General features: G+C 49.6%; 1 protein-coding gene and 1 long non-coding RNA gene across 2 annotated transcripts in view; one reads left to right on the forward strand and one right to left on the reverse strand.

Annotated features, from left to right (window-relative positions):
• The first annotated feature begins 1061 nt into the window (after window positions 1-1061).
• Window positions 1062-17872, forward strand: part of LOC102447192 (hexokinase-2) — a 62783-nt gene continuing 45972 nt past the window's right edge. Inside the window, exons 1-2 of the mRNA XM_075911086.1 lie at window positions 1062-1268; window positions 16325-16487. Coding sequence (XP_075767201.1) covers window positions 1095-1268; window positions 16325-16487 — 337 coding nt within the window. The 5' untranslated portion in view covers window positions 1062-1094. The remainder of the gene's footprint in view (window positions 1269-16324; window positions 16488-17872) is intronic.
• Window positions 7523-8845, reverse strand: LOC142820943 (uncharacterized). The gene is made up of 3 exons (XR_012897961.1): window positions 8807-8845; window positions 7935-8301; window positions 7523-7739 (listed from the first exon to the last, which is right to left on the reverse strand). It is a non-coding gene; the product is annotated as an uncharacterized LOC142820943 (long non-coding RNA).

Raw genomic sequence — 17872 nt, forward strand, 5'->3', positions numbered from 1 at the left:
TCTGGTGAGGTGTCCCTGTTGGGTGAAGAAAGTTTTAAGTGGGTTACGTGGCACAGAACAGCTATCTTGGGTTTTCTGGGGTGGTTGCTGGATCGGGGAAGCTAGGTGTAGCAGAAACCCACCAATTGCTATATAGTGGTGTGTAGAGTTCAAGCTGACCCTGCAGCCAGACACACGGGTCTGTGCCAAGACAGATGGGCTGCATGCGTCCATGAGTGAGTCAGACACAAAGCCCTCTGCACAGACGTAGGGTCCAATAAAAGGGTGTGTCTAGACTACAGGGTTTTGTCGACAAAAGTGGACTTTTGTCTACAAAACTGTACCTGCGTCCAGACTGCCTTTGAGTTATGTCGACATAACGTCGACAAAACTCAGTAGTTTTGTCAACGTGTGTAAACCTCATTCTACGAGGAATAACGCCTTTTGTTGACAGAGTTCTATCACTAGAAGGCATTATTGCATCTACGCTGACCTTTGCGTCCACACTGTTATGTCAACAAAGCGGCTTGCTTTGTCGACAGAACTGGATGTAGTCTAGACGCTCTTTGTCGACAAAACCCTGTAGTCTAGACGTACCCAAAGAGATTACCTCCCCCACCTTGTCCCTGTAACATGCAGGGCAGAGACACAGCTCTGGGCGCCAACAGACCCATGCATAATCATGTGCAGCTGAGATGTGGATCTGCCCTCAGACAGATGGACTACTGCCAGCCACATGCAAAGCATGCACAGACACATCTGTGCTCAGACAGATCCATGCATACACACATTCCCTGCAGGCAGAGCCATGCACAGACGGACATGCAGCCCTGTGCTTAGACACATGCTGGGTGGACAGACCCCCCAGCTTTGCACTCAGAGTCCAATAGACAGACAGCCCTGCATGCAGACAGACAGACCGACCGGCCCGCGCACGGGACGCATATGGAGCGCAGCCAGCCACGTCTACCCCACGCTGGGCGGCCGGACACGCGGCTCGCTCTGACCGACAGACAGCAGCGTAGGCCCCGCCCCGCGCGGAACGCACACCTTCGAGCTCCAGCCAATGGGAGGCGGCCGGCGGGCACGTCACTCTTGTCGGGGGAATCTCTTGAATGAGCCACATTGTTGCAGCGGAAAGTCGCTCCCGCGCCGGCTGCTGCACGTTGCCTCCTGCGCCGCCGGGCCGGCAGATCGCGCCCGGGCTCGGCTCCCCGCCGCGGAAGATGATCGCGTCCCACCTGCTCGCCTACTTCTTCACCGAGCTCAGCCATGACCAGGGCCAGAAGGTGGGCGCCCCCCCCCCCCCGCGCTAATCGATACTCGTGCGCCCCTCCCAGACCTCGCCCGTGGGGGGCCGGCCAGGCTTGGAGCGGGACCCGGGCTGGGGGAGAGATCGAGGCGGGTTTTACAGGCTGGAGCGGGGGAGGGTCGGGCTGTGCCTGAGCCGGCGCTCTGGGCTGGAGCGAGCGATGTCTGGCTGCTGGGGGGGCTCCAATAATCGCCCCCCTCCCGCGGCAGCCCCGTGTGCGTGCACAGCTGCCCCCTTGGTCCGGCTGGATCGCGGACCTGGGCTGGGCGTTCCTGTGTACTGGGGGGGGGGGATTAGTGGGAGTCCGAAGCGCGCTTCTCTCAACCCCCCCCCCCCCCCCCCACGTGCCAGGGGGCTGGAGCCCGGAGCCGGACGGGGCAGCGCGGGGAACTGGGAGGTCCGGGTTCGGGGAACTCCGAGCGTTCATCACGTCCGCCTCGGCTCCGGGGGCGGGGAGGGGGTGTGCCCCAGTCCCGCGGGGGCCGGGCTGCCATTGCCGGCAGTGTGCGGGATGGGGGCCCCTCCAGAGGCTGGGGGGCCCGGCCCCAGGGGCTGGGGGGTTTGCTCGGAAGAAGGGGAGGGGCTGGGGGGTTTGCTCGGAAGAAGGGGAGGGGCTGGGGGTTTGCTCGGAAGAAGGGGAGGGCTGGATTTCATGGCGAGGGTCCCCCGCTCCGGGGGTGAAGCGGCTGCGGATCCGGGGCGTGTGTGACCCATTCGGGGGACACACGCTGATTCTGAGGGCGATTCCCTCTCCCGGGGGTTTCGTTTCGACAGGGCTGCGCTCGGGACGGATGCGGCTGGAAAGTGTCTGGCGGGAGGGGCCCAGCAGGATGGATGGGAATTTCATGGCCGTTTGGGAATGCAGATCCCTCCTGCTGCTGGGTATCCCAGGGACGGTGACCCTGCCCGCCAGACTCTTTCAGAGCCTGCGGAATCTCCTCCTTTCAAGAGGGTGGGGGGCGCTTTCCTGCCAGCCAACAAAACGGTTTCTGTTAAAGTTTCCCAAAGTTTGCTGTGGCCTGTTCTATATAATAACCTGCCTGTGGCTTGTTCCATCCAAGGCTCTTATAGTTCAGCCTCCTGGGGGGGGGGGGTCCAATAGGAAGTCCAATGCAGACAGCTCAGGTGAATCCAGATTTCCTGATCCCCAAGTCTGGCTTGAACCACATGCTTCCAGCCCTGCCTGGGCCCAAAATGTGTACCCACATCTGATCTGCAGACATGGTGTGCAGCAGATTTCCAGGGCTTTCCACGTGGTTATTCTCTCCTCTGTGCTCCCTCACACTCACACTCACACTCACACTCACACTCACACACCCACCCCTGCCCATGAGGCTGGCAGTAGCGGTACAGAAGGTGCCCTTATATGCAGGATTTATAGTTTGATTCAAGGGCTCACAGCGCCCCTACCATAAAAATTGTTCCAGCGGCCCAGAAATAGAAACCCGAGTTTGATTCCAGTATTGTTCCCTGCGCGTGTCAGTTTTGCTTTAGGCTCATCTCTGTTTATAAGAGTGAGGGTTATTTTAGGGCATGTCAGCCTGGAATGCTTCGATTTCTGTGAAGCCTTCCTGGAGGATTTCTCCCTGCCAGCCCAAAGTGGTGCCATGTGTCTCTGAAACCTTGCAGTTCAACGCTTTCCCTTCCCCGTTGTCTTGTGGGACAGAAGAGGTTAACCGGGGACACTGTCTGCATTAGCAGAATGGTGACACAGTGTGGATAGATGCTGAATGTCAGAGCTGTCCCTTTTGGGTAAGCAAGCTTGGTGGAGGAGGATAGGCTAGAGATCACTGAGGGCTTGCAAAGCAAATGGCTTTCTGATGAGGTGGGGGGGGCAGTGAATTATGTTGTGAGTGAGAGCTTTGAACCCAGTATCAGTCCCCACACATCTGTGTTGCACAATGTCCATCACAGCATGTTTTTCGATGCTAATGGGAAAACAAAAACTTGAACTCTGGGTACCGCTTTGTCTGGAAAGTGAGTGGGTAAATATATCAGCATTGCTTTAAAATACAAAAACATGCGAGCCATACATTCTGTCTGGATTGAAAATTCAAATCAACATGTTTGATCTCACTTGATTATTGTAGAGTTACAAGTTGCACAAGTAATTATGGATTCAGAATGGGGACCTATTGAAATGTTTCAGAGAGGGAGCTGAGTTAGTCTGTATCAGGAAAAACTTAAAAAACAACAAATAATTAAGTAGCACTTTAAAGACTAACAAAACATGGAGATGGTATCATGAGATTTCCTGGGCACAACCTCTCCTGAAGAAGGTCATCTGAAGAAGTGGTTGTGACCACGAAAGCTCATGATACCATCCACATGTTTTGTTAATATTGAAATGTGTTAGTATTTGTTTATTTAAATGCATTTGTCCTGCTTTGAACAGACCTAGCTGCTGGTCGCTGAAAATTAACTAGTTTTTTTTTGGGGGGGGGGGGGGAGGGTGGTGCTCTGATGGTAAAGCTGTATCTAAAAAGGGAGTCTGAATTCTCCAGTTAGTCTGGTGAATGTCCGTAAATTAGATTTTAGAGGCAGGATCCAGCTGTTTGTTAAATGTACGTGCACTTACTACAGCTCAATTTTAAGGGCTACTGTCTCATGCTACACTGTAACTCATCTGAAGCTGCTGATCGGGATTTCTAAATTCCGGTTAGTGCTTCCTTTTAAAAAGAGAGGAAAAAAAATCACTTCCTCATTTTAGTACCATAGATTTCGTTTGTAGCAACAGTGAGAGACGAGAGACACATAAAGATAAGAACTTCTAGGTCTGTGACCTCCCTCTCAGGTAGAGGGTGCATTAAATAAGAAGTAAAAACACCTACGGGAAATGAAGTTGATTGTAACAATCTATAGTATAAGCGTCCCGTTTTGTTCCATTGCATTTCGATATAACAAGGCTTGTTTGTCAGTGGAGTCAGCTGCCATTATATATGAAAAGCTTCAGAAGGGTAGCTGAGTTAGTCTGTAACAGGAACAACTTAAAAAACAAGTCTAGTAGCACCTTAAAGACTAACAACACATGTAGATGGTATCATGAGCTTTTGTGGGCAAAACCCCTGTAACAGGAAAAACTTAAACAACAACAGTCTAGTAAAGACTTAACAAAACATGTAGATCATAGGTTCCCAAACTGGGAGGCATGAAGAAATTCCAGGGGAGGCGTGAGGCGACCCAGCCACACCCCCCGTCAGTTCCACCCCAAGTTTTGCTGCTATTTTTTTGGGAGGGGGGGCGTGAGGGTTTCTCAAATCTAAAAGGGGGCGTGATGCTGAAAAGTTTGGGAACCGCTGATGTAGATGGTATGAGCTTTTGTGGGCAAAACCCACTTCTTCAGGTGACATCTGAAGAAGTGGGTTTTGCCCACGAAAGTCCATTATGCCATTATATATGAAGCATAATAAGACATGCACCATAGGCTAAAAGGGTTGGCATAAACTCTGAGCTTCCTTGCTGTTCTGTTTGCTCAGCCCTTATCGGTAACTTAGCTTTAAGTTCTTTGTGAAGGTATTTCACTTGGTTCCAAACCAGGTACGGGGTGTGGTAAGCATGGCCTGCTTCCCTCTTTCTGTAACCACTCACAGGCTATTGTTTGGAGGTGGGGAAAGGTTGCAAGCAATAACTGTCCCTCCGAAATACTCCACAGAAGGGTCAGCCACACTGGCTGTGGGTCTGTGTGGGGAAACAGGTTTGCACAGTCTTTCCCTGGGTAACTGCTTCCTGTCTTGGAGTTCTTGCAGGCTTGTTTATGAAATAAGTTCTCAACCATCTTATTTTTTTAAAATCTCTTCTTAATGGCCAGACTACTTTGAACACTGCACGTGCTGTTTCTTTTTGCCAGCAAGACCGTGATTGTGTTTGACTGTCTCTTGTGACGTAGCTGCATAGTGTACAGCATGGTGAGGCCCCAATGTTAGCTGGGCCTGTTGAGCACTATAAATAAGAATGGCCATATTAGGTCAGACCAAAGGTCCATCTAACCCACTATTCTGTCTTCTGCCAGTGTCCAATGGCAGATATCCTCGAGGGAGTCAACAGAACAGGGAATCATCAAGTGATCCCTCTCTGTCATCCATTCCCAGCCTCTGACAAACATGCTACGGACACCATTCCTATCTATCCTGGCTAATAGCCATTGATGAACCTGTCCTCCGTGAATGTATCTAGTTCTTTTTTGACCCCTGTTAAAATCCTGGTCTTCACAGCATCCTCTGGCAAGGAGTTCCACAGGTTGGCTATGCACTGTGTGAAGAAAATCTTCCTTTTGTTTGTTTTAAACCCGCTACGAATTCATTTCACTAGATGGCCCCTAGTTCTTCTGTTATGGGAACAAGTAAATAACTTTTCCTTATTCACTGTGGCTATGTCTACACTGGCGCGATCTTGTGCCAGAGCTATGCAAATGAGGCTAAGCGTGGAATATCGCTGAGCCTCATTTGCATATCTAATGAGCCGCCGTTTTTGCAGAAGAGGCTCTTGCGCAAGAAGGAGCTGTCTACACTGCCCCTTCTTGCGCAAGAAAAACCCTCTTGCGCAATGCTGTTACGCTGATTATTTTCAGGAATAACAGCATTGTGCAAGAGGGTTTTTCTTGAGCAAGAAGGGGCCGTGTAGACAGCTCCTTCTTGCGCAAGAGCCTCTTCTGCAAAAACGGCGGCTCATTAGATATGCAAATGAGGCTCAGCGATATTCTACGCTTAGCCTCATTTGCATAGCTCTGGAGCAAGATTGCACCAGCATAGACATAGCCTGTCTCTGTACCAGTCATGATTTTACAGACCTCTATTATATCCCCCCTTTGTCTCCTCTTTTCTAAGCTGAAAAGTTCCTGTCTTTTCATTTCTCTTCACATGGCAGCCATTCCAAACCCCTAATAATTTTTGTTGCCCATTTTTGAACTTTTTCCAATACTAAGAGATCTTCTTATTATCTCAACAACAACAACAACAACAAAAACCCAACAATGCAGAGGTGCTCCAGCTTTTCCATAGCTTCACATTATCCAGCTGCAATTACATGCATATGCATATTACATGCAAATGTCTTTTATCATGGCTTCTAATGCCCTCTGTAGCCCACAGTTGGAGAATCCCTGGTGTAAAGCAAGAAGCAGCAATAACTTTGGCCTGCTGATCTAGTGAAATGACACTTCGTTAACTTGCGTCTTCATGGAACTGACCAGGGAAGAATATCAATATATTTAAAAAAAAAAATCCAAGCAGGCTAGTGATCCTGTCACTCCCACGGTGGCAGATGGAAACCATTCCTGTTCAGTCCTTCACAAGAGGCAGTGTCATCTCTAGATTACAGCTGGAGTCCATGAGCTTGCACTCCTGGGATCTGTTCTGAACTTACACTATTTTGTGGCAACTCAGTGGCAAAGTCTCTTGCCCTTCAGTTTGCCCGGTTATAAAGTGGGTCAAAATGACGCTTGTCAAACCTCAGAGGGGTTGTGTAAACATAATGAATGTTTGCAGAGCACTTTGAGATCCACAGATGAAAGGTGCTTTAAAAGTTTTAAGGCTAATAACATTTGAAGGTGGCACATTCCTCCCAGGGCCAGGCTGGGTGCTTTGTTCACTAACATAGCTTGAACCATGTGCTCTAAATTGCTGTCATTTGTAGCAGCAATAACGCTAGGGAAAGTACTAATTGCACGTTGACGCTTGTGACTCAGGGCTAAAAAATTAGGCTGGAATGTTTTTCTTTTCCTCCTAAAGGTACTAATTAGGGATGGTACAGAAGTTTTAAGTTATTCAATTTTACTGTCCTAATGAGGCTGCCCTTTCAGTACAGTGTCTCTGCCTGTCTCTTCAAGTGAAATCTGCAAAGTGGAAGTTGTCCATCTTCCCCGTTGCCTGTGTTTTCTGGCTGGATAAGATGTCTACCTACAGGACAGCTGATTTAGTACTTGGTTCATCTAGTGGCTAGAGCATTGCACTGTGACTCGGAATACCTAGGTTCCCAGCTCTACCGCCTCCTGGATGACCTTGAGCAAATCATTTCCTCTTCCTGAGCCTCAGTTTTCCCTGTCTGTAAAATGGACACAATGATGTTGTCCTCTTTGAGATCTGATGAAAATATTAGGCATAGCTGCTTTATTATTAATACCCATTTATAGTATTGGAGCATCAATCAGATCAAGGCCCCTTGGTACTAGGTGCTGTACAAACACATCATAAAAGACACTTTCTGGCACAAAGAGCTCACAAGATTTGGAGGGGAGGGCAGGGAAGAAAAGGGGCGAATGAGGTAGCAAAAATCACAGGATGTTTTATTACAGTTCAACTCTCTTCTCTCTTGTCCAGTGGCCACAGCAGCGGCTAAGTGGAATACACAGCAGCTTGTGTGCTCAGAGCCACAAGCTTTGAATACTTCCTGCCCTGCAGTGGGGGCTTTCCAGGGGGTTGCACTCAGACTTCTCCGTACAGCAGCTGATTTCCTGTAAAATACTTGGTATGGGCAAAACTGAGTCTGTCGGTCCCTGATGATGCGCTGCAGCCTGACTTCTCTTAGTAATCGGTTCCTCCGCTCCACCCCGCATGGTGTCCCGTTTGCACATTGTGTCCCGTAAAATGAGACACTGGAGAGGTGGGGGTGGGGAGGAACTGGCCCTACAGGAAATTGTCTGACTCACCCTTCTGCTGCAACAGAATCCTGGAGGAGTGTCGGCCTCCACTTCTCTTGTAAGGTCACAACGGGGTTGATTTCTGCCACGTGCTTGCACTCTCCCAGGGCAGTTCAGTCGGAGGCGAAAGCCAGCAGCGTCTTCTGGGAACTGTTTAACATTTTACAGGATCAGGGTCAATAGAAGCAGTCCGCACCTCAAGTACAGTCACGCAGCAGCTCGTGACTTTTCGTAATTTAATAGCTGGAACATTTTCTCCTTTCTGTCCCTATGAAGGGGGAAGGCAGGCAATGGGTTTTGATCCTTACTGTGCCACTGCTTCAGGATGTGGCCTATGGCAAGTCACTTGCACCTCGCTGTGCCTCGGTTTCACCCTCTGTAAAATGGGGATAAAGACACTGATTTTTGCAAAGCCCCTTGAAATTTACATGCATTGCTAATATGAAGTGCTAGGTAGGTGATGAATATGAATTTACTTCCTGTCCTAAGTTGGGACAGTGTTACCATGTGTCGTTAAACAGTAGCTGCATCACCTGTCAAAGTGACTGTATTTTCATAGAATACTAGAACTGGAAGGGACCTTGAGAGATCATCAGGTCCAGTCCTCTGCCTTCTGGGAGGCCCAAGCACGGTCTATATCATCCCTCATAGATGTCTATCTAACCTGGTCTTAAATATCTCCAGAGATGGAGCGTCCACAACCTCCCTAGGCAATTTATTCCAGTGTTTAATCACCCTGACAGGTAGGAAGATTTTCCTAATGTCCAACCTAACCCCCCCCTTGCTACAATTTAAGCCCCTTGCTTCTTGTCCTATCCTTAGATGCCAAGGAGGACAATCCCCCCCCCCCCCCCCCCGCTCCATGACACCCTTTTAGATACCTGAAAACAGCTCTCATGTGGCGTCTGTCTTCTCTTTTCTAAACTAAACAAGCCCAATTCCTTCAGCCTTGCCTCATAGCTCCAGGCTATGATGGTGTGTCAGGTGATCCGCCTACCAGCTTCTTAGGAGGGCTGGATAATTGCATAATGTCTGCACAGTATTTTTCGTCAGATGTCCCCTGAGCATTATTTTGTGCTTCAGAATTTGAGAAACTTTCATTTAAAAAAACCCCCCCAAAAAACCTTTATTTTTAAAATTACGTTTTAACTATAGTTGAGATGGGGATTCAAAATGAAAAGCTACATGGACCAGCATCCTGCGGGACTTGAGAAGACGATTCTGGTACTAGAAGACGATTCAGGTACTTTTCCTGAACTTCCCGAGGATTTGATAGCTAGCCGCAGATCAGAGTGTCGTCAATAGCTTGTCAAGTTGTCAATGGAGCAGGTCAAACCAAAATCCCAGTTCTGAAATGATCCAGACCCAAACTTTGCAACTTAAACTCACCTCTTTTTAACAGAGATGTAGTCGTGTTAGTCTGGTCTTACACACACCAAACTTTCAGTCCCACCAGCACAAAAAAGACCTTGAATGTGTTTTTAACATTAAATTCTCTCAGTGCTTCTAAAATGCACAAGCAAATCTAAGAATGCTAGAAGAGAAAATACCGTAGATCTAGAAACGTTTATTCTGAATTTAATTCCAGCCATGTTCACGGATCTGAGAAAACCAGCACAAAAATGAAGTGATTATTCCTAGAAAGAGGCAAAGGGCCTTGCTCTCCTTTGGAGGGCCAGCATGCAAAAGTAATTTAAGCCAAGCATGTGTTGAGATTCTTTTGCATTAAAATAAACAGCCCTGCAGTATTTCCTGTATAGCAAAGATAATGCAACATGGGAAGTGGTTGTGCTTAGCAGGAAGTTCCTATCATTCCATGATTTACAAAACACTGATGTAGTCAGAGAAACATTGCCGCTCAATTGGGGAAACCCAAACCAGACAAAAGAGCCACATAATGGTAGTGCTGCCTGAATCCGTGTCCTCTTAACCTTTAACATGAGGTTGATTCTTCATTCCTTTCGCTCCCAGTTACTGACTCCATGGGAGATGCTGGTTCTGTGAGCACTTATGGGTCTGAGTGATTTTACTCCTACAAATAGCTGCATTGATGGAACCAATCGTACAAGCACGGGCTTAATTCTTTCCTCGTGAGAATCATTGCATGGAACTTGAACAAAACTCACATACTTAAATATTAGCTGCATCAGGCCCTTAAGGTGTACAATAAAAAAATCAAGCTCTTTGCGAGCTGAATGCCATCAAGAGGGGGGAGACCAAATTGCAGGAAACGGAAAAACCTCACAACTTGGCTGTTGTGGAAGGTACATCTGTCCTTTAATACTGCAAAAATCATTCCCAAGTAGCCCCCAAAACTAGCTGAGACTTTTCTCCACCCTTGTTTTTTCATCAATTGTTGAGCCTTCTTATCCCCAAAAGTCCAAACATTATCCAAAGGTGAAATACGTATATATTTAAAATGTTCATTTTCCTTTTTCTCGATAATGTGATGGAGGCTTCATAACATACTGGCAATAACATTGGACTTTGTACAGGGTTTCTATAACCAGTGTGGACATTACTAGGGATCATAGAATACTAGAATGGGAAGGAGCCTTGAGTCTAGTCCCCTGCCCTCACGGCAGGACCAAGCACCATCTAGATCAGGGCAACTCAACTTCAGAAGCCCCAGTGGCCATAATGATACTCTCAGCACATGCTGAGGGCCACAGATCGCCCGAATCCAGCTCTTCCGGGTTGTAATCTACCCGCCACGGGCAAGTAGATTGCATTATTTGTCGATCCCTGTGTAAATATATATGCAGATAGCTTCTTTCACACTCATGGGCATGAATACAAAGATTAAGGCCAGACTACACAACACACAGGCCCCATTTAAGTCAATTCTGCTGATATTAATACAATGCAATAGTTTACCCAATTTACACCCATATGACAGCACTTTTAATGAGCAATGACCGTCCAGGAGTTTAACTACTAAAACGCATATCAATATAATCAACAGACGACCATTATATTGACCACTTGTTTGTTTTGGCTCCCACCCGTGGGCCATGTGTTGACCCCTCGCATAAACCCAAACCGCATTGCCGGCTGCAAACAAACGGGCGTCCCGCGTGTTGAGTAGCCCTGATCTAGATCGTTCCTGACAGGTGTCTATCCAGCCTGCTCTTAACTATCTCCAGAGATGGGGATTCCACAACCTCCTCAGGCAATTTATTCCAGTGTTTAACCACCCTGACAGTTAGGAAGTTTTTCCTAATGTCCAACCTAAACCTCCCTTGCTGCAGTTTAAGCCCATTGCTGCTTGTTCTATCCTCAGAGGCCAAGGAGAACAATTTTGCTCCCTCTTCCTTATAACACCCTTTTAGATACTTGAAAGCTGCTACCATGTTCAACCTCTGTCTTTTCTTTTCTAAACTAAACAAGCCCAAGTCTTTCAGTCTTCCCTCTTAGCTCATGGTCTCTAGACCTTTCATCATTTTTGTTGCTCTTCTCTGGACCTTCTCCAATTTCTTCACCTCTTTTCCTGAAATGTGAAAATAGCTGAATGCAGCTCTATGGATCCAGACAGCAGGGTGACCATCCACCATGGGTCCCATGGCAAGGTGTGGGGAGCAGGCTCTGTGCCCTTTAGGGGTGGGGCCAATGATGGAGGGAGAGGAGCCAAGGGCAGTCAGCCTTTGGCACCGCCCAGACTCTGCCCCTCCCCAGCCCTCAGAGGTGTGGAGTGGAACTCTGGCGTTCTAGAAGCTAATCAGTGGGGCTCGGGGGCTCTGGCCACCGTCCCTGCCACAGTAGCAGTGGCAGCCAGTGCCCTGGGTCCCATTGAAATTTGCCCCCTGCCCCCAAGGCAGCGGGCATGGACACAGAGATGGTCCCAAGCTGCAGAATTTGAATATGGATATGAATGTGGGGCTTCTTTAAATCTGGGATTGTGGCTTTAGAGACCTCTCTGTCTTCTTCCTCCTCACGCTGCGCTGCCAACAGAGAGAGTGGCGTGGTGAAAGGATGTGTAATTGCAGTTTCTCCTACTGTGGTTGAATTCCACAAATAGGGATTGCAGTTATGCATGAGCATTGCTGAGATCTTATACAGCCACTGCCAGCTGAGGATCTCAAGAGCACTACCCCAATATGGACTGCAGAAGCCTCTTAACTCCTCTGAGGTAGGGGCTATGTAGAGATCCTGTCACTCAGGGGTGATGCAGCCACCTCTGGGATGAATCAAGGCAGCTGTTCAACAGTTTAGGCCAAAAAGTGGACTATACCGTAGTCAGTTTTTCAATGAGGTATTATTAAAAAGCTGGAAGTTTGAGACTTAGTATTTTTAAATTCAGAATATAAAAGATGCTTGGTTTTTAAGTTGCCAAATATTCATGATGTCTGCTTTAGTCTATAGCTCTAATTTGGATTTGGGATCAGCTTTTACCGTGCCTGGATTGTAGCTAATAGGAGAATGAGGAATGGGTCACTAGGTTGTTGGTGTCTCATTCTGCTGGAATTTTAATTCTTGAGGTTTGGTTCTTGAACTGAACTTCTATCCAAGTGTATTTTTTCCCTGCTATGTGTGCTATGCATGAGTATAACCTATTCCATCTTAAACTCGAGTACTACCGTTTTCTGCCACCTACCCAGTTTCGATGTTTTCAGGGAAACTTTTCCATCACAAGGAAATTTCCTTTTCTAGATTGCATTCCAGACATGGTTAATGATCTTTAAAAAGGTAGAACAGCCCATTTTGGTCTGTTAATTTCAAAGGCCTTCGTCTGTCCCAGTCACAAGCTAATTCTCCCATCTTGCTAGATCGTTTATAATGATAAACATTATAATGATAAATGATTCATTATAATTAAGTTAGTCTCTTGCACTAAATGCAAATGGCCAATTGGAACTGCATAGCATTGTGGGGTTCTGGATTTCATTTGGTAATTCCTAAATAACATTGTCAATTCCCAAGTAGTTTTGCATTTCAGCCTCCTTTACTGCCACCTGACTAGCCACAGGCCTGGCTTTGTTACAACTTGCCCGGAATCCAGAGTCCTCACTTAGGCCCTGAGTCAGCAAAGCGCTCGTTTGTAACGGTGCGCTGCATGGGAATGGTGAGTCTCGGTTTCAGATTGGTGATCCCCCTCCGCCTGGCCCCCAGCATAGTCCCTGAAATCACTCCGGTGACGCACATGCTTAAGTATTTGTCAGAATTGGGGCCTTAATACCTCCGCTGCGTTTGCTGGATGGGACCTTGGTTTGATTCCAAACGTGGCCATTTCTCTAACCTAACTCAAGTAGCTGCTTACGGTTTTTTTAAGCGCTTTGAATGCTATTCTCCAGCGTGGCTGTGGGATAGCCTGGCTTACAGCCTCACCTGCCTTAGCTAGATGGCAGACTCATGGCTAGTACCGTATTTTAGCGAATATAACCCGCAGGTTATATTCGTTTTTACAAACCCCGCAACCCCCCCCCCCCCCCCGCGGGGTATACTCGGGTGCAGGGTATACTTTTTTTTTTTTAACTCACCTGGTGGTAAGCTCCCCTGCCCCTTCCCCCACTGCACAGCCGCCAGCCTCCGGGCGGGGGAGCGCTCATCTTCCGGTTCCTGTGCAGGAGCGCTCCCCCTGCCCTTCCTGTGGCTGCGCAGGAACCAGGACATGAGTGCTCCCCCTGCCCGGAGGCTAGAGGCTGCGCAGCCGCAGGAAAGGGCGGGGGGAGCGCTCCTGTGCAGGAACCGGGGGATGAGCGCTCCCCCATCTGGCGGCTGCAGGAAGGGGCGGGGGAGCACTCTCATTCCCCCGCCTGGAGGTTGTGCGGCCGCACAGGACCCGGGGGGGGGGGGGGTGTGAATGCTTCCCCCATCCGGAGGGTGGCTAATTCCTCGCCCCTCCCCCCCCCCCAACCCATAGAAGACTCCCCTCCCCGAACAGTTTGAAAAAAAGTCTTGTATACTCTGCGGGTTATACTCGTGCGTGGGGTGTGCAAGATTTTTTTCTGCTCAAACTGCAAAAACTGCGGGGTATATTTGGGTGCGGGGGTATATTTGGGTGCGGGGTATATTCACTAAAAGACGGTAGCTCCCATCTGAGTGTGTGGGAGACGATGTTCCAAGCTTGCCGGGGCTTTGTGGAATTAGAGGAAGCTCACTCCACTTCTTGAGACTGCCAATTATTTCCAATGCGCTGGAATCATAAGCACCTCGGGGTCTGTGTGGGGCAAGCATCTTGCATGCTCTCTGCTCGCTGTTTCTGGGCAGAGGTGGACAAGCAAACATCAGTGAGTCTCAGCTGGCGAGTGGTTGGAGGGCACCTGGTTCCCATGTGGGGAAGGGAAGATTTTTCCACCAGGGGAGAGAAGGTTCAGCAGTGAAGTGAGGAAAAATAAATACTGTGGTTTGGGAAGCCGGGGCTGTCCCCCGAAGAGGGCAGCTTTACGGGGCTGCCCCAAACAGCGGGAGTTTCTTGCCAAAGGGAGGGCCGGGGCGTGATGATGATGATGAATTTGCAGGAGTTGGGGGCCTGGAGGTGCAGCCTGTCTCTAGCCATCATGATGAAAAAGCCCCGCGTGAAATCTTCCTGCTAGAGAAAAGGTGGCCTCCAAGTTTGTTCTTAGTTTACTGCTCGGCTGGCTTCTCCCAAGGAGGAGACCGTCTCAGGGTCGGCAAGCGACGAACCACAGGAGTCCGCGGTGCAGGATTGGCACAATCCCTTCATTCCTCCGGCGTGTAGCTCCGGGCGCAGAAATGACATTGTGTCCCCTGCCCTTGTGTCAACGGCACGAACAGCAAAAGGCGCCTGCCGGCTTTGAAGTCTGCAGTGTTTCCACCCTACTGGAGCACATGCCCAAATTCACCTCCCGCAGGAGTCCAGGATCTAGGCTCTGGGCCTGCCTGTCTCCACCCGGATGTTTCCACCCACTGGAAAGTCAGAAGCCAGAACAGGAAGCATGCCTGCTTTTGGAAGTCAGATTGGCCAGGCTGTTTGCTGTAGTGGGGGGAGGCAGAACCATGGAGACAGAGGCAGCAAGGGGGGGAAGCAAGCAGTAGACTCCACTACTCTTTTACATCCCAGCTGTGTCTACATTGGCACCCTTTTCTGGAAATGCTTAAAACGGAACAGTTTTCCATTATAAGTATTTCCGGAAAAGCGCGTCTACATTGGCAGGATGCTTTTCTGGAAAAGCACTTTTTTCCGGAAAGCACTTTTTTCTGGAAAAGCGTCCGTGGCCAATGTAGACGCGCTTTTCCGGAAAAGAGCCCCGATCGTCATTTTCGCGATCGGGGCTTTTTTGCGGAAAAGACTACTGTGCTGTCTACACCGGCCCTTTTCCGGAATAGTTTTTCCGGAAAAGGACTTTTGCCCGAACAGGAGCAGCATAGTTTTTCTGGAAAAACACTGACAATTTTACAGTAGATCGTCATTGCTTTTCCAGAAAAGCAAGCGGCCAGTGTAAACAGCTGGCAAGTTATTCCAGAAAAGTGGCTGCTTTTCCGGAATAAGTGGCCCAGTGTAGACACAGCCTCCTAGTTGAAACCAAGTAATTAAATTGGCGAGGTGTTTTCAATGGGGGGAGGGGCTGTGAGTGACAGTACATTGTTCTAGGGTGGAGGAAAAGACGGGGTTGAGATGTGGGACTCTGACTGCTTTATTAGCATTGAATAAAAAAGCCCTGAGGGAAAGGGGCTGATGCAAACTCGGCCACAGGCCACAGACTTCGTCCTTCCCAGCAGCTCACCCTGCCTATCCTCTGCTCTGCTGAAACGTATAAAACCCACCCCCCAGAGATGGACCTCCTGGTTGCTTTCACAGGCCTTACCACGGAGAGTCTTGGGAGCATTGGCTGGGCAGTTGAGGCTCTTGGATTCACTTTTTGCCTCCATTTTTCTTTGCGATCAGACAAGTGATACGCAGCCTGACTTGTGTCAGAGGCGCTGAGCGACAGACACACCAGTGTCATGTGGATGAGAGCGATGAGGTGCTTAGCCATTCTGCAGATCAGACCATGCGGCTGCGTGCCTCGGTTTCCCCCCGTGCCAGGGGATCAACCTGACCTGCCTGTCGGTGGGGAGGCTTACCTCCTAATGTGAGAAGTGCTGTGAGGAAGGCAGGTGGGATGCACCAGGCATTCTCTCTGTAGTGACTAAGTTTCAGCAGACAAGCGTTAGCTGTGATATGAGCTGAGATGTTGCTGGGTCTGCTGCTTTTCAGACGCTGTGCTGTGTCTGTTTGGAAATGCAACGTGCTGACTGAGTGAGTCCTGTCCCGCACCAGTGGCTGGCTCCTACAGCAGCTCCTAGAGTTGCTGCGCTTGCCTTGCTGAGAGGCCTGTGCACTGCGGCTGAAGGTCTCTGGTTCGGTCCCCACCGATCACCCGGGATTGGGTAAAGTCCTCATGGGAATGGCACAATTTCCAAACCCCGCGCTAACCTGGCTTCTCTGCCCCTTTCAGATTGACAAATACCTCTACCACATGCGGCTCTCCGATGAAACCCTGCAGGATATCTCGCAGCGCTTCCGAAAGGAGATGGAGAAGGGTCTCGGCACAGACACCAACCCCACAGCGTCGGTGAAAATGTTGCCCTCGTTTGTGAGATCCACCCCAGACGGAACAGGTAACCTGCGGCAAAGAATCGCTTGTTCTACCTACAATGGGGGTGGGGGTGGTGGAAGGAGGAACACGCTCTCCCGTGGCTTATGCGTCCCTCTCTACACCCTGCTCCCGCTGGTTTGGTCCTCCGGTTGTGTTTGAATTGGGTCTCCTCTCACTTGCCCTGCTGGTGTAACTCTCTCGACTTGAAGGGAGTTACTCCCAACATCACCTGGGGCGGGCAAGCAGAGAATGCTCATTCCTGGGTGAACACAAGGGGCTTCGGTAGCATCTGAAAAGGCAGCTCACTGGTGCTTTAACAAGAACGGTCGCTTGCCAGCAGGGTAACTGGCCTCTGAGGGGCACCATGAAACCTTCGCTCCTGGTACTATGAAGTCACAGTCAAACCTTTTAACGGACTGTTTCTCACTAGCCACGATGCTACGTAGGAGTGCCCAGAAAGTGCTCGGCTACTGCAGTGAGTGTTGGTACAAGAATCTAGACCGATGCACCAAACTCCTTTGCAGCAGCGGCTTTCAAACTTCTTTTTCTCGTGACCCAGTTGAGGAAAATCGTTGGTGCCCCACGACCCAACATCATGTGACTGGAGTGCAGACTTCGGAGTGGGGCTGAGGGTGAGAGCTTTGGGGGGTAGGAGGGGGCTCTGGCTTTGGGGGGGGAAGGGCTGGGGCAGGAGGGGCTTACCTCGAGTAGCTCCCAGTCAGCAGTGAAGCAGGGGGACTAAGGCAGCTTCCTGCATCTCCTGGCACCGCAGACCCTACTGCACCCCAGAAGCAGCTGGCAGCATGTTCCCAGCCAATGGGAGTGAGGAGCTAGTGCTCCGGGCACGGGCAGTGCACAGCTCTGAGCGCTCTCCCTCCCGCCCCCATAGGAGCTGGGCCTGCTACTGGCTGCTTCTGGGGTGCAGCACAGTCTGCAGTACCAGGACAGACAGGAAGCTGCCTTATCCCCCGCATTGTCCACCTGATCCCCCTGCAGTAATGAGACCCCCAGTGCCCGACATTCCACCACCCAGTCCTGGGGTGCGACCCGTAGCTGGAAAACCCCCACTCCCCAGGATTTCCTCCCGTGGCTGAGTGTTCTGTTCTCCCAGCTGATTACGTTCCCTCTACTCCTGACAATCTTTGTGCAGTCACCAGTTTGATATTTAAAGCTGATTTGCTGGTGTAACGTCTCTGTAAAGCATTCTGGGCCAGGCATAATTACATCAGCTGGGGTTGAGGTCCTGAGAGACGTCCGAAAAGGCGCTGCTAACTGCCTGGCAAAGAAAGTTCTGGCTTTGTGAGAGAGACACAAACTACAGTCCTTTGGCTAGGAGACTTGGGATTGGATCCTTCCAGGTCTCTTCCCAGCATGCATGTCTGTCCTCCATATTCCAAATGCCTCGTA

Source organism: Pelodiscus sinensis, chromosome 28 (assembly GCF_049634645.1).
Source record: "Pelodiscus sinensis isolate JC-2024 chromosome 28, ASM4963464v1, whole genome shotgun sequence".
NCBI lineage: Eukaryota > Metazoa > Chordata > Testudines > Trionychidae > Pelodiscus > Pelodiscus sinensis.